General features: G+C 35.3%; 1 protein-coding gene across 9 annotated transcripts in view; it reads left to right on the top strand.

Annotated features, from left to right (window-relative positions):
• Positions 1 to 14553, top strand: part of LOC104850109 (sodium channel protein type 1 subunit alpha) — a 150405-nt gene extending 135852 nt beyond the window's left edge. For all 9 annotated transcript variants that reach the window (XM_010606896.3, XM_010606895.1, XM_010606901.1 and 6 more), the window contains 5 exons: positions 3322 to 3375; positions 5149 to 5286; positions 7341 to 7445; positions 9001 to 9271; positions 11306 to 14553. In XM_010606896.3, the coding sequence (XP_010605198.1) occupies positions 3322 to 3375; positions 5149 to 5286; positions 7341 to 7445; positions 9001 to 9271; positions 11306 to 12483 (1746 nt within the window). In that variant the 3' untranslated portion in view covers positions 12484 to 14553. The remainder of the gene's footprint in view (positions 1 to 3321; positions 3376 to 5148; positions 5287 to 7340; positions 7446 to 9000; positions 9272 to 11305) is intronic.
• The last annotated feature ends 543 nt before the right edge of the window (positions 14554 to 15096 follow it).

Here is a 15096-nt window from a genome sequence, read left to right on the forward strand (position 1 = left end):
CACCCCCCAAAAAAAAAAAAAAAAAAAAAAAAAATCATGGGTTTCTTTTCCCATCATGCACATGCTTGCCTGGTGTTTTAGTCACTTCTCTTGTGGAGGAGCCATCATTCCCACCACCCGCAAATTAAAAGAGGAAAGATTTATTTCTATTCACAGTTTGTAGAGGTTTTAGTCCATAGTCTCCTGCCTCCAAGGCAGGATGGCAAGGCAGAGGGGCTCAGCCACCGAGAAGCTGCTCATGGCACGGTAGATAGAAAACAGGGAAAGGCAAGGCAAGAGCTCGGGAAGGAGATGAACCTTCCCAGGCCATGTGCCCAGACTTTCCCCTCCCAAACGGATCCCACCTAATAGCAACTCATCTGTAAATCCCAATAAGCCAGGTACCTTTTAGAAGTCTCAAGCATGATCCCATGAGTCTTTGGAAAGACATCTAACTATAAAACTTGACATTCAGCTCCTGGTCCCCAAAAGATGCATACACATCCCTTTATACAAAATATGCTAAGAGCTGCCAAGGTTTTAACAGTTTCAGCATTTCTAAAAAGTCCAATTCCAAAATTTCCTCTGAAATGTAAGGCAAACTCTTAGCTGGAATCCCCTGTAAAAATTAAAAGGAAAGTTAAACACCATCAACATTTAATGACACAGGGTAAATATTTCTACTACTAAAAGGAGAAAAAAGGGGATAGAAACCAATAGGTTCAAAACAACACCAAAATCCATCATGGCAAACATTAAACCCTGTAATTCCATGCCCCACACCTGAAACAAGTTGTGGGGACAGACCAGATTTGAACTCCAAAGGGCGTGGGCAGCCCTACCTCTATGGCATTGCTGGTGGTTGCAGTTCTCACAGTTTCCTTCATAAGTTGGCTTTGCTCACTCCTTGCAGCTTTCCTCAGATGTTCTACATTCCCGGCATCTCCAACTTCTTGGGGTCTCCATTGTACTTTTGGCTCCATGTGGGCAGCCCTACCTCTATGGCATTGCTGGTGGTTGCAGTTCTCACAGTTTCCTTCATAAGTTTTCCTTCATGAGTTTCCCTCATAACTTCACACAACACTGCCCTATCAGGGCACACTGCCTGGTCTCCTAAGCCTTCTTCTGAAATCTGAATGGAAGCCTTCATGACCCCACAACTCTTGTATTTTGTATGTTTGCAAAATCAACACTATGTGGATGAAGCCAAGGTCTGACACAGTCATAAGCAGTAGCCAGTTTCCATTGAATGTTGGCAGCACTGGGCTCTGAATGTTTGTATGGCTGAGCACTGTGAACTGAATCCCTAGGGATCAGTGCTGTAGGCTGCCATTCTCCACAAGCAAGGTATCCCTGGGCTTTCTTCTCAGAGCAATCTTTCACTTTTCTAATTTTGAGGCTGCAAAGGTGAGTCATTGCAAATTTTTAACGTGTCTTTCAGCCATATTTCTTATTGTCCTTGTCCAACATATTTGGCTTCATTATAAGGCCAATGCTTTTAATAACAAAGCTCTCCTCTGCTCTAATTTTGCAGGCCTCAACTTTACTGTAGCTTCCTCCCTGGCCAAACTCACAATTGTTTAAATTATTCACCCATGACATTTGCTCTGATTCTCAGTATAGATATGGCTAAAAGCACCCAATAGATGGGGCCGGGGATTTAGCTCAGTGGTTCGGTGGCCTTCCTTGCAAGTGCAAGGACCTGAGTTCAATCCCCGGTACCAAAAAGAAAAAAGCACCCAACAGCACCCATACCACAACCTCAATATTAGGCTGCCTTGAAATTTTCTCTGTTAGATTAATTAAGACCACAACCCTTAATCTCAGACTTCTTACAAAATTTCAAGACAAGTGAAAAATATAGACAAATTTTCTGCCACACCATTACACACATAGCCTGGAGTCCAAATGCCAGTGGTATTTTTCTTCCTAACTGAAACCTCTTTCGCCTGGTTTTTATCAGCTGCATTACCATAGCATTCTGGTTTTATGAGCTCTGACCAGAATTTCCCATCAAGCTCAGCTTACAACATTCTAGGGCTCCTTCTCTAGACAGAGACACCCAAAATTTGAAGGAGGAGGCTTATTTTTGTTCACAGTTTGGAGAGATTTCAGTCCATAATTGATTGGCTCCAAAGCAGAACAGTATGGCAAAGAGGCATATAATTGGGAAATTGCTCACAACATAGTAAACATGAAACAGTGAGAATCAAGGATGAATCAGGAGAAGGTGATAAACCCTTCCAGGCCACACCTCTAGTGACCTGCCTCTTTCAATCAGACCCCACCTAACAGCAAGTCAGGTGTAAACCCCCACAATCCAATCACCTTTCAAAAGTTCCACTTATGATCCAATGAGGTTTTAGGGGGATTATAATACCTGGCTTTTTTATCTACCACTCCACAAGTGTTCATGTTTTAAAAACAAAGACATGTTGAGTTACAGGAGCTAAAAACCATGGTAGGCTGCCTTGCAGGATAAAGAATGACTATTTCAAGCCCACAGTCTCAAAATTCATGTGTTAGGATAAATAGCAAATTAGAGTAAGTTTTTAGACTTGGGATCTTTCTGCAACATATGAATGGCATGCTTTTCTTTCCTATAGTAATCCTCTGCTTTTCTTACTTATAGTAATTCATTCTCTTCAAGAATTAGAGAAGAAATTAGAATACAGAATTATTTCTGAATGTTTGCCTTTGAAGTTCTTAAAAAGATAGTTGTAACTTTTACTTTACATATACTTGTATGATCATTAGATTACTACAATAAGGAAAAATCTTAGACTTTCATCTTGCAGATTTCAGTAGATAATACTCAGATCTAATTTGTAATTTTTTAGCTACTATTAATATTGCCAAATGTGTTTTCATTTTTAAGGTTTACTAAATGTGTTCTAAAAATTTGTTTAACAGCACCTTAAATGTCAAGAATCCATTAAGTCTAATGAATTGAGGAGTACTTGTAAGTTAGTTATCAAGCAGGAGGATCTATAAAATGACTATTTTGTTTTTTAGGTATCTTGCTCCAAAAATCTATGTAAAAATTTATTTTTAAATATATTTCAAAAATATTCCTTGCCAGGCACAGTGGCAATCTGGGAGGATTAGTCAGAGTACTGCAAGTTTGAGCTCAGCCTAAGCAATTTAGCAAATTTGTAATTTATTTCAAAATAAAAAACAAAAAAAAATGGCTCATGATGTAGCTCAGTGCAAAGGACCTAGGTTTGATCTCCAGTACCACCAAAAATAAATAAATAAATAAAAAGTGATCAGTAAAATATTTATTAAATATCAGTTCTGAATTTTTACTCCAAAATAAAACAAACATGTCCTTTTCAATAGGCCACATTTAAGGGATGGATGGATATAATGTATGCAGCAGTTGATTCCAGAAATGTAAGTATTCCTAACTCTTTTTAACATTGATCAGGTACTTAATTAAATTAACTCAGCAAAGCATAATCAGCCAAATGACATGATTCCATACTAAAAATATTCAGCAAAAAATAAGATTTAGTATACTTAATATTAAGTATACTATAGTTAATAAAGATCTTACTGGGAAAAATCAAGAGCATAAATTATTTTGAAAGACAAAGATAAAAAATCATGCATTTAATAACTAACAATCTTCTTATAGATATCTCTACTTTGTTTCCTTTTTGTCCACAAATTATACAATCAGCAATAATTTTGGGTGCAGAAGCAAATGTGAAAAAAATATATAATTTGCCATCAGTAGCTGAAATGTAACCCCCCCCACATTAAACAATATAAAAAATTGCAGATATTGTCCTGGAAGCCTTAGTTTTCTTGTCTGTTTCATTCATATATACTCTTTGATATGATTTTGGCATCCCCAAATTTACTGAAACTTTTAACCACTACTGGCATCACTTTGGACTATGGCATCCTTCAAGGTTATATCACCAAAGTAAAAACATACTTTATTTGACTCTGACCTCTTAGGCTTTAAGTCCCCCCCCACATTAAACAATATAAAAAATTGCAGATATTGTCCTGGAAGCCTTAGTTTTCTTGTCTGTTTCATTCATATCTATTCTTTGATATGATTTTGGCATCCCCAAATTTACTGAAACTTTTAACCACTACTGGCATCACTTTGGACTATGGCATCCTTCAAGGTTATATCACCAAAGTAAAAACATACTTTATTTGACTCTGACCTCTTTCAGGCTTTAAGATGTGAGCTATCATCCATGCTCATTTTAGCCTTACTTTTCAAAACTTTGTAAAATTTAATATTTTCTATAAGCCTTTATCTTCCTATTCTGAAATCCCATCTACTTATTCTGAAGTCCCATCTACTTAATCAGCTTCAATAATGATACTTTTAATTACTATTACCCATTTAATTTTTAAACTGATCACATAGAGTTTGATTTTATTGTTCTTGAAGTATGCTTTCCTTAAAATGACTTTAGTTTTTACATTCTTAATAATCTCCAGAATTACATTAATTCACTTTGTTAGCTAGGCTTATGTGTTTGATTAGTTTTTATTCTATTGTCTTTAGAATATGAATCTATTAGGGTACATGTATGCTGACTCTTTTACTTCTTTAATAAGTTATAAATGATAGCTTAATGTCTATTTGTTATAAGTACAATTTAGGAATTAAATTGTTAATTGAAGATTCATAAAATGGATTGTCCGGTTATGTCCACTTAATCTGAAAACTTAATAAATGTTAAGGTAGGATCCCAAACTTCTAAATGAATTATTCAGTTCTTTTATGCTGCATAGATTCATGCACTTATGAATGGTTGCTTCTAAATATCTTCTGTATATATTTACAGAGCTACATTTTCTTGCTAATAATTTTAAAGTCACAGAAATTCAGTATGTTAAAAACACATTACTTCAAATTGCTTCAAATAGCAAAATATTAGCTGTGTTTCTAGTAATAAAAACTAGATGCTTGAGTGCATCTAATAATACTATATTTCTTATACCATTATTTCATAAATACTATATTTCTTATATCATTATAGGTTAATTTCAAAGATTTTTTAAAGAGGTAGTTGATACAGGGAGAAAAAACCTAATTTGTTACTAAGAATATTATTGTCTATTTTCATGAAAAAACAGAAGTGACATTTCCAACACTAAAATGTAGTAGCTTATAAAAATATTCTCCTTTTGTAGGTGGAACTCCAGCCTAAGTATGAGGAAAGTCTGTACATGTACCTTTACTTTGTTATTTTCATCATCTTTGGCTCCTTCTTCACCTTGAACCTGTTTATTGGTGTTATCATAGATAACTTCAACCAGCAAAAAAAGAAGATAAGTATTTCTAATATTTTCTCTCCCGCTAAAATAGAAAAATTAACATGCCAAGTGTTTTCTCTGCCAAATGAACATTTAAATTAGAAAGACAAAGGGGAATATACGTGAAAATCCATTTTTGTTACCCCCTCCCATTCTCCACTACCAATCTCCTTGGTGTTATGGAAAGTTTTACATTCTTGTGCATAGGTTCACAAAATTTCCTGCCTCATTGATTTTCTTTTTTTTAGGAAAAAAAAGTACATTTCCTATAATCTTGAAAGAGAATAACTGAAAAAGAATTAGAAAATTATCCAGGCATACATTGCTTTCCCACATTTTATCCTTATAACTCCCCATTACCTCTTACAATATATTTTCATCTAAAGGATTCCTACTGGCTGGGGATTTAGGTCAGTGGTTCCGCTGCCTACCTCGCAAGCACAAGGTCCTGAATTCAATTCCCAATACCAAATAAAATAAAATAAAATATTCCTACAGTTTGGAAAATAATAGGATAAAAGGATGACTAAGGAGATAAAAAGAGTCTGGGTTTTATTGGTGTACACTATATGCACATACACCAATTTCCATTAATATGTGCAATCACGACATTGTAATAAAAATTAAAAACAGTTTATTTGCAAGGAATTAGAACCAGACATAAGTTCTTCTAGTAGTACTTCTTATATTTTCCCTCATTTATTTCTTCTATAATTTTATTGCACATACTTAATTATAAGCAAGCGATTCCAGTCTTAAATTGGGTAAATCTTTAATTATTATCATTTGTGAGACTCAGGTTAGTGTTTCAATTGTAAATGCATAGTATTGAAAGCATTAAAAGTAAATAAATATCATCACTTGCAAGTAACCACTGTCCACAGTTGATGCTTTTCTGTTCAAAATGATTCTGTGCATCTTTTCCTTGTTGAAATTATTTTATTTAAAATTCTTTTTTGATGTAAACAATTTTCTTATTTTTTAAAAGTCTTCATATATACTTTTATACTTGCATAATCATTCCATAATAGATTGAAAATTTAGGTTGCCTATGGTCTTTAATGATTCTAATAATATCTTGTCAAAAGATCTGTGTCAAAAAAATTTATTTCCTTAAATTAAATACCCAGCGCGAAGTATTTTGCATCTGCAAAGTAGTGTAGCAACTTAAACTTCAACAACTGTGTGTGAGTGTGATCGCAGTATTGCTCTCCCATTGGCATCAAATATTCTCTTTATTTCTGAATAGTAGTTATTTGAAGATTAAAGTTACATTTAATTTGAATCTTTATGTCCTTATTACTAATGAAGTTGAACATGTTTTTAAATGCTTTTCAGCCACTTGCATTTCTTCCATTATGTGCTTTGTCTCCATCTAATTTGCTCAATATATTTTCTTATTATAAAATGAGTGCTTCTTCTCACTGTAAAATAGTTTTGCCCCTATAGTAAAGATATTCTTATTAGCAACAGTATTCTGTGGTCAGTATCAGGCTTTTCCATTTCTCTTGTTAGCCTGAGTTCCGATCCTGTGCACCCACCCTCCTCTCCCAGGATTGTCATATTTATGATCTCTGAGTCATCATCTCTTAACTCTTCTACCAACTCATCTAATTTTCTTTCCATCTCTTTGCTTCAATACTGACAGAGTTAAAGTGGCTTTTTCTGATTAAGTCCAGTCTTTTGATGTACCTATCTTTAACTCTTGGCAGTATTTGAGTAAGAAAACCATTGCATTTAACTGGCAAAGGTAGAATATATAATACAACGACCTGAATAATTAGTCTCAATATGCCCAATTACAACTCATCACATATACGGCCTTGGGTGACCTCTTAAAGTTTTTGGGATTTTTGTTCTCAATGTAATGATAATAATTTAACTTTGAGAAATTGTGAGAATTAAATAAGATTGTAGTACCTACAAAGTGTTTTTAATTTTTCAAGCATAATCATGATAGTTAAATTTTACATTTCTTTTTTAAACATCTTCGCTTCTTTATTAACATTGAAAAACTATACACAAATGGACACAGTTTTAACCAGTTGTGATTTTTTTCTTTTCTATACTTTGGAGGTCAAGACATCTTTATGACAGAAGAACAGAAGAAATACTATAACGCAATGAAAAAATTGGGATCAAAAAAGCCACAAAAGCCTATACCTCGACCAGGAGTAAGGAATATCAAATGATATGGGAAAAAATATACAAAACCAAAAACTTGCATGAATTTTCTGACAGAAGAGAAATCAGTAAACATTTCTAGTAGCAAAAATTATTTTGCTTTTAGAGCATCCTTACATCATACTTTGATAGTAATGGTAAATTTGTTTTCAAAGGCCCGAAAGAATAAGAAAACATAGACAATGCACTTTTGTCTTCAAAAGAATTAGAATTATTCAAACAGAATCCAAACTAAATGGCCAAGCACATGCAGGCAATGTAATATACAAAAGAGATCACTGAATTACCTATCTCCAGAGTGGTTGCCATGTAATGCCAGGAAAATGGGTAAACCTGTGCATGGGGCTAAAATAAATGTGGTTTTCTACTAGATGAAAGTATTGATGAAATGTTAAGTGAAATAACACCTTACTTTCATTTTATGTTTCACTAGAGGTACATAGCATTTTGGAGGAGAAAAGAATTGCAGTAGCTACTACATTCATATGTATAGCTACAAAGCTGAGAATAACTAGTGTCTGGAGGGTTAGGGTCAGTAATTATAATTCAGGATGAGAAGCAACAATTTTCATTATGCTTCCATAAACTTAACTAAGCCATGAAAAATGGAGATAACTCACCCACACTAACAATTTTTATAGTGATGATCTTAGAAATTAAAATAATTCAAAGGGTGTACCAGAGAACAAAATACTAGTAATCATTATATTATGCTAGCCAAATCTTACATTCTTGGGAATGGTGAGACACATATCTTTTCCTTTGTTGAGACTTAGCGATGGAAGTAAAAATGTTCATGAAAAATATAAGATGGTAAATGTCCTTGCAATAGAAGTACTATGAGTAGGAAACTGTAAAGTAATAAATATCTTGCAATTCCTCAATGGCACATGGAAGTAAGCAGACAATATCGTGCAGTATCTGACAAAAATAGGGCATGGAAACACAGATCAGTGACAGAGTGTGGGAACATTTTACATCAAAAGAAGAAATGTCATTCTGGCCTGACCAACCCTGTAGCGGCTCAACATTCTGTTTATGACACAGCCCACAAAAGCTATTTGGTGGGAGAACATCAGCATAGCCAGCATGCATATTTATGTGTGCCTAGGAAATTCCAAGTTCCCTTTAAGGGTTCTTGAAGAATAAGGCAAATGGCATGTTAATACTTACTGTATTTTAAAATGGCTGTGTAATTTAAATGATCATGAATAAGTCTGGTAACACCAAATCAAACGGGCTTCTCACTTCCCCATAATTCTGACATGCTGATATATGCTGTGCACCTCTAGGCCAAATATATAATATTGACTGTTTCTTATCAAAAACTATTTTTGAGCAAACAATTGCTATTCTGAGAAATGCACATCGATAAATAGCAGCTTAGATAACTAAATTTTAAATAGTAATATAATATAAACCTTCATACCAAAATAATACTCAATGTCTACTATGCGCGACACTAGAAAATCAATCAATGCAAAAAAATGCTTGAGGTATATGCTAATGTTTACAAGAAAACTCTGTACCTTTGTCTTTCTACAGAACAAATTTCAAGGAATGGTCTTTGACTTTGTAACCAGACAAGTTTTTGACATAAGCATCATGATTCTCATCTGCCTTAACATGGTCACGATGATGGTGGAAACTGATGACCAGAGTGAATATGTGACAATCATTTTGTCCCGAATCAATCTGGTGTTCATTGTGTTGTTCACTGGAGAATGTGTGCTGAAGCTCATCTCCCTCCGCCATTATTATTTTACCATTGGCTGGAATATTTTTGATTTTGTGGTTGTCATTCTATCCATTGTAGGTAAGAAATATTGAAAGTCCTTAAATTTGATTCAATTAAAATAAAATTGAAACAGACTTTTAGTAGAGGTCATCATTGTGAATATGCTGATGTATTTCATCTAGGAGTGTTTTTCTTACAAAATTAGTCTCAATGTATACCAGTATTGTGTCCTAATCTATCCATTTTATATGCTAAACATATTGTTTATCAGTATAGTAAAACCTCCTTCAATTGAACTAGATTTGTTCTTTAGACCAACAAAAAAAAAATTTGTGATACTGAGATTGAAGACCCTATATAATGTCTAGATGATTGGTTGAGGAGTAGAAATTTAGTCTAGTAATCGGGTAAGACATTGCATTAAAAATATAGATATAGAATCATCAGCATGTAGATAGCAGTGGAAACTAACAACAAGATGAGGAAAACACCACGAAAAGAGAACACTGACAAGGACTAAATGTGAGCAAATGCTTTATAGGTATCATATGGAGAATTTCTAGGTTACTATAAAAATAATTTTGTACTAATCAAACACAAGGGAAGCAAAATAGCACTGAACATCATTTCTTCATTCATATACATCAAAGACTGGAGTGTATAACAGGTGTCATAAACAATAGCTCATCTCATTAAGGATGCAAATAAAACTAGTGAAGTGAAGAAGTATCCATGTATGGGCCTGAAATATTAATTTTCTCCTAAAGAAAATGGCATGGTTGAGTGAGTATTTTATTGTCCAATGTGGGGAAACACTGTTGGGCATATTCTCATGCTATTCCCTACTCTGAATAAATTCCCTTCACTACAAATCGTATGTGCATCTAGTCGTGTTCCTACACTAATCTGTGGTTGTAATCCATGTAACTAGGTTACCAAAGTTATATTCATCCCCACACACACACACACACACACACACACACACACACACACACTCTCTCTCTCTGATTTGGGCTTATTTTCAAATGAGTTCTTTCCATTCAAAGGCATCTCATTGCTTGTGCTACCCTTTCCTATAATCTTGAAAAGACAAATGAAGAGAGAAGTTTATTTTTTTTAAAAAAAGAAAAGATTGAGATACCAGTGTCAGACACAGGGTACCAAAGAGAGAACCAAACCTGGGTCCTTTTAGAAATGCAACAGGACAGACATACTAAAATAATGAGCATATTACAGTAGAAGTTCAGGGAAGCATCAGATTAATAAATGGATAGGATATAAGGAGGATCTAGGATTTGACAATTTCTGAAAAAGTAATTGTATTAATATAAATGTATACTTATAATAAAAGCAATTTAAAAATTCAGAAAAAGTAATTATATTAATATTAATTTGAATTTACAACAAAAACCAAAAACGTTTGTACTTACATTGTGGCCACATATATTCAGCCAGACTTTTGCGTTTTTAAATTGCTTTTTAACAATTTGGGATTTCATGTACACTAAAAATAGTTTATCAACAGCCCTCATAGAAAAAAAGGACCGTAGTCCTTATGCTTCCATTGATCACTGAAGGTCAAGAATTCCTTTGTAATATATATTATATACAACAATATACACATTCCATCCTCCAGCCTATGAGTTCTGCATCCAGGTGGTTTGCACCCACAAATTAAAATAATCGTCGATCAAAAATATTTGGAAATACATTGCTTCTACCGAACATGTACAGGCTCTTTTTCTTCTGATTATTTCCTGTGCAATAGAGTGTAACAAGTACTAACTTGGCATTTACTTTGTATTAGGTACTAGAAGTATTTTAGAGAGAGTTTAAAGCACTCCTGAGAATGTATGTTCGTAATATGTAATTATTATAGGGTACTACATAAAGGACTTAAGGTCCATGGATTTGATATGCTGGCATCCTGAGAAGATGCCAGGGGACCAACCATTCAAATACTAAGGGATGACTGTATTATGTGTATATCATTTCTAATATTGCATAATTAAATTTTCGTACTCTGAAGTTCAGCTTGAAGCCTTAAAGAAATAAGTATTACTTTAATGGATAACTTCTTCACTGGTTGGTATTTTCATTGCTTGTCCACAGGAATGTTTCTAGCCGAGCTGATAGAGAAGTATTTCGTGTCCCCTACCCTGTTCCGAGTGATCCGTCTTGCCAGGATCGGCCGAATCCTCCGTCTGATCAAAGGAGCCAAGGGGATCCGCACGCTGCTCTTCGCTTTGATGATGTCCCTTCCTGCCTTGTTTAACATCGGCCTCCTGCTCTTCCTGGTCATGTTCATCTACGCCATCTTTGGAATGTCCAACTTTGCCTATGTTAAGAGGGAAGTTGGAATCGATGACATGTTCAACTTTGAGACCTTTGGCAACAGCATGATCTGCCTGTTCCAAATCACCACCTCTGCGGGCTGGGACGGACTGCTCGCGCCTATTCTCAACAGTGGACCTCCAGACTGTGACCCTGAGAAAGATCACCCTGGAAGCTCCGTGAAGGGTGACTGTGGGAACCCATCGGTGGGGATTTTCTTTTTCGTCAGTTACATCATCATATCCTTTCTGGTGGTGGTGAACATGTACATCGCCGTCATCCTGGAGAACTTCAGTGTTGCCACTGAAGAGAGCGCAGAGCCCCTGAGCGAGGATGACTTTGAGATGTTCTACGAGGTCTGGGAGAAGTTTGATCCTGATGCAACCCAGTTCATGGAATTTGAAAAACTCTCTCAGTTTGCAGCCGCTCTTGAACCTCCTCTCAATTTGCCACAACCAAACAAACTCCAGCTCATTGCTATGGATTTGCCAATGGTGAGTGGAGACCGGATCCACTGCCTGGACATCTTATTTGCTTTTACAAAGCGGGTTCTAGGAGAGAGTGGAGAGATGGATGCCCTTCGAATACAGATGGAAGAGCGGTTCATGGCTTCCAATCCCTCCAAAGTCTCCTACCAGCCCATCACTACTACGCTAAAAAGAAAACAAGAGGAAGTGTCTGCTGTTATCATTCAGCGAGCTTACAGGCGCCACCTTTTGAAGCGAACTGTAAAACAAGCTTCATTTACATATAATAAAAACAAACTCAGAGGTGGGGCTAATCTTCTTGTAAAAGAAGACATGGTAACTGACAGAATGAATGAAAATTCTATTACAGAAAAAACTGATCTGACCATGTCCACTGCAGCCTGTCCACCTTCCTACGACCGGGTGACAAAGCCGATTGTGGAAAAACATGAGCAAGAAGGAAAAGATGAAAAAGCCAAAGGAAAATAAACAAAAACAAAAATAATTGGGTGACAAATTGTTTACAGCCTGTGAAGGTCGTATATTTTTGTCAACAAAACTCCTTTGGGAGGTCAATGCCAAACTGACTGTTTTTACATAAATCTAATTTAAGGTCAGTGCCTACATAAGACAGTGGCCCCCTTGTTGGCAAACTGTGTGTGACTCTGTGTAAAGGAGAGATGACCTCCACAGGAGGTTACTGTGCCCACTACCAGCTGACACTGCTGAAGACGAGAAACAAAGTGGCTACTCAGACTGTAGGGACCAGTTTAAGGGGTGGAAACCTATAATTTGGAGGTTGTTTAACATGAAACACTTTAGTGTAGTATATGTATCCACTGTTTGCATTTCAACTGCCACATTTGTCAGGTTTTTACAGACTCTGTTAGTGGATTCATCTTTTTTTTAATCCATATGTTGTTTGTTATATGTGACTATTTTTGTAAACAGTGTTTCTGCTTGGAAATAGACTAAAGGACCTCTTTTACAGGTATGTATGTCACCTGTAGGTTTATGGCAGCCACATGGCCCTCCCATCTACACAAAGTTGTGGTTTGCATGAGGGCATGCGGCACTTACAGATCTTGCATGAGAAAAAGTCACAAGGAAAACAACAGTTCTTAGTGCTCAGCTTAAAATCTTATCTGTGTTTTTTGGGAGGGGTAATTGGGTGATAGTTGGAGGTGATATGTTTTGTCAAGTAGATTGTTTTGAGATAGATCATTAAGTCTTAGGGTAGGTGCAAGCTTCACTCAAATGTCCAGAGTCATAAATGTTCTATTTCTGTTTACTGTATTAAAAAAAATCTCTAAACAATGAAACTTGCTCCCCACCCGTGACCCCGAGAAGACTGAATTGACCAGAAGAACCTTTTATGAATTCTGCTTAACCCTGCACTTTGTTTAGCCATCTTCAGCTCTCAGCAAGGTTGACATTGTATATGTTAATGAAATGCTATTTATTATGTAAATAGTCATTTTACCCTGTGGTGCACGTTTGAGCAAACAAATAATGACTTAAGCACAGTATTTATTGCATCAAATATGTACCACAAGAAATGTAGAGTGCAAGCTTTATACAGGTAATGTAATGTATTCTGTACCATTATAGATAGTTTGGATGCTATCGATGCATGTTTATATTACCATGCTTCTGTATCTGCTTTCTCCCACTCCTCGGAATCTCTTTTATGAGAAACCACGTGTCAATGATAAAGTCAAGGAAACTGTTCAACAGATCTCGTTTCTTTAAGTCATTAAGCAATAGTTTGCAGCACTTTGACAACTTTTTTGGTTATTTTTAAATTTTAAGTGGATAATATATGGTGTATAGCCAGACTGTACAGATGTGTTAAAAAAAAAAACAAAACTGCTTAACCTGTTAAAAATGGTGTTTAGAATTTTGTAAGCAAATATAAATACTGTAAAAAGTCACTTTATTTTATTTTTCAGCATTATGTACATAAATATGAAGAAGAAATTATCTTCAGGTTGATATCACAATCACTTTTCTTACTTTCTGTCCATAGTACTTTTTCATGGAAGATATTTGCTAAATAAGAAATGAAAATAAGACCGGGTAATTGTAGACTTCAGCTTTTTTATTGTATTTGCTAATTTTAGATTGTTTCATAATTTTAAAGGACAAAAAAAGGTTCACAACTCACATCTAAATTATGCTTTGCAATTGGAAAAGGGCATAAAATTTCTTTTATGTTCCTGGTAGTGCCTGCACTGATGGAAAATAATGCTTATTTTTCACTTTTGTGTTTCTTTTTTTTTCTTCCTAATTTCTGTTTATGTCTTCCTTTCTTTGGAGTCGTGCTGTCTAGATTGCCCTAAATATAATGTGAGCTTCATATTTTTCCCACAAAAACAGAGAGTAGCAAAATTATATAAGTGATTACATCAAGATATTTTGTGTTTCTTATAGAAGCAAACCATAGGCTCCTCTTTTTCTTAAAAATACTTAGATAAATTGTATTCGTGAACTGCATGTTGGAAAATGCTACTATTACCCTAAGTGATGCTAACCAACATTAAAAATGTGCAAAACCAATAAAGATTACATTTTTTATTTTATTGTTTTCCCAGTTGATTTTTATAGCAGTGTTTTATAACAAGATATATTTTTGTTCAAAATTTGGAGGAGACAAATGAATACACACACACACACACACACACACACACACACACACACTTACACATGTGATAGGTGAACGAGAAAACCTGAAGTACAACTGGGACTGGGAGAATGAATGTTTCCATGAGCAGCAGGTGTGATCTTTGTTAGGAAAAAGAACTGATGTGAATCACAAGCTGGTGCCTCTTGAAGAAAAGAAAGTATAAAAAGCAGCGCAATGGGGAATGGCCACTTGAATGGTGAAAAGAAGCCTTTAAATCTTCATTTCAAAATTCAGCATTGCTGTGGTTCAGTGGGATTCTGTTACTCCAGAAACTCTCTCCATTCTTCTCCATCCTGCTGTGTTCAAGAAGGATGACTTGTATGCACTGCATTGATGGCTCGACCTACCTCATATGCCCCACTTGTTTTGGCTAATGAGAAACTCCTGCAGGAAAACACTGGTGGGAAAGGATGAGA

The sequence above is a fragment of the Fukomys damarensis genome, unplaced genomic scaffold (assembly GCF_012274545.1).
Source record: "Fukomys damarensis isolate Sample0158 unplaced genomic scaffold, DMR_v1.0_HiC HiC_scaffold_26, whole genome shotgun sequence".
In the NCBI taxonomy this organism is placed as follows: domain Eukaryota; kingdom Metazoa; phylum Chordata; class Mammalia; order Rodentia; family Bathyergidae; genus Fukomys; species Fukomys damarensis.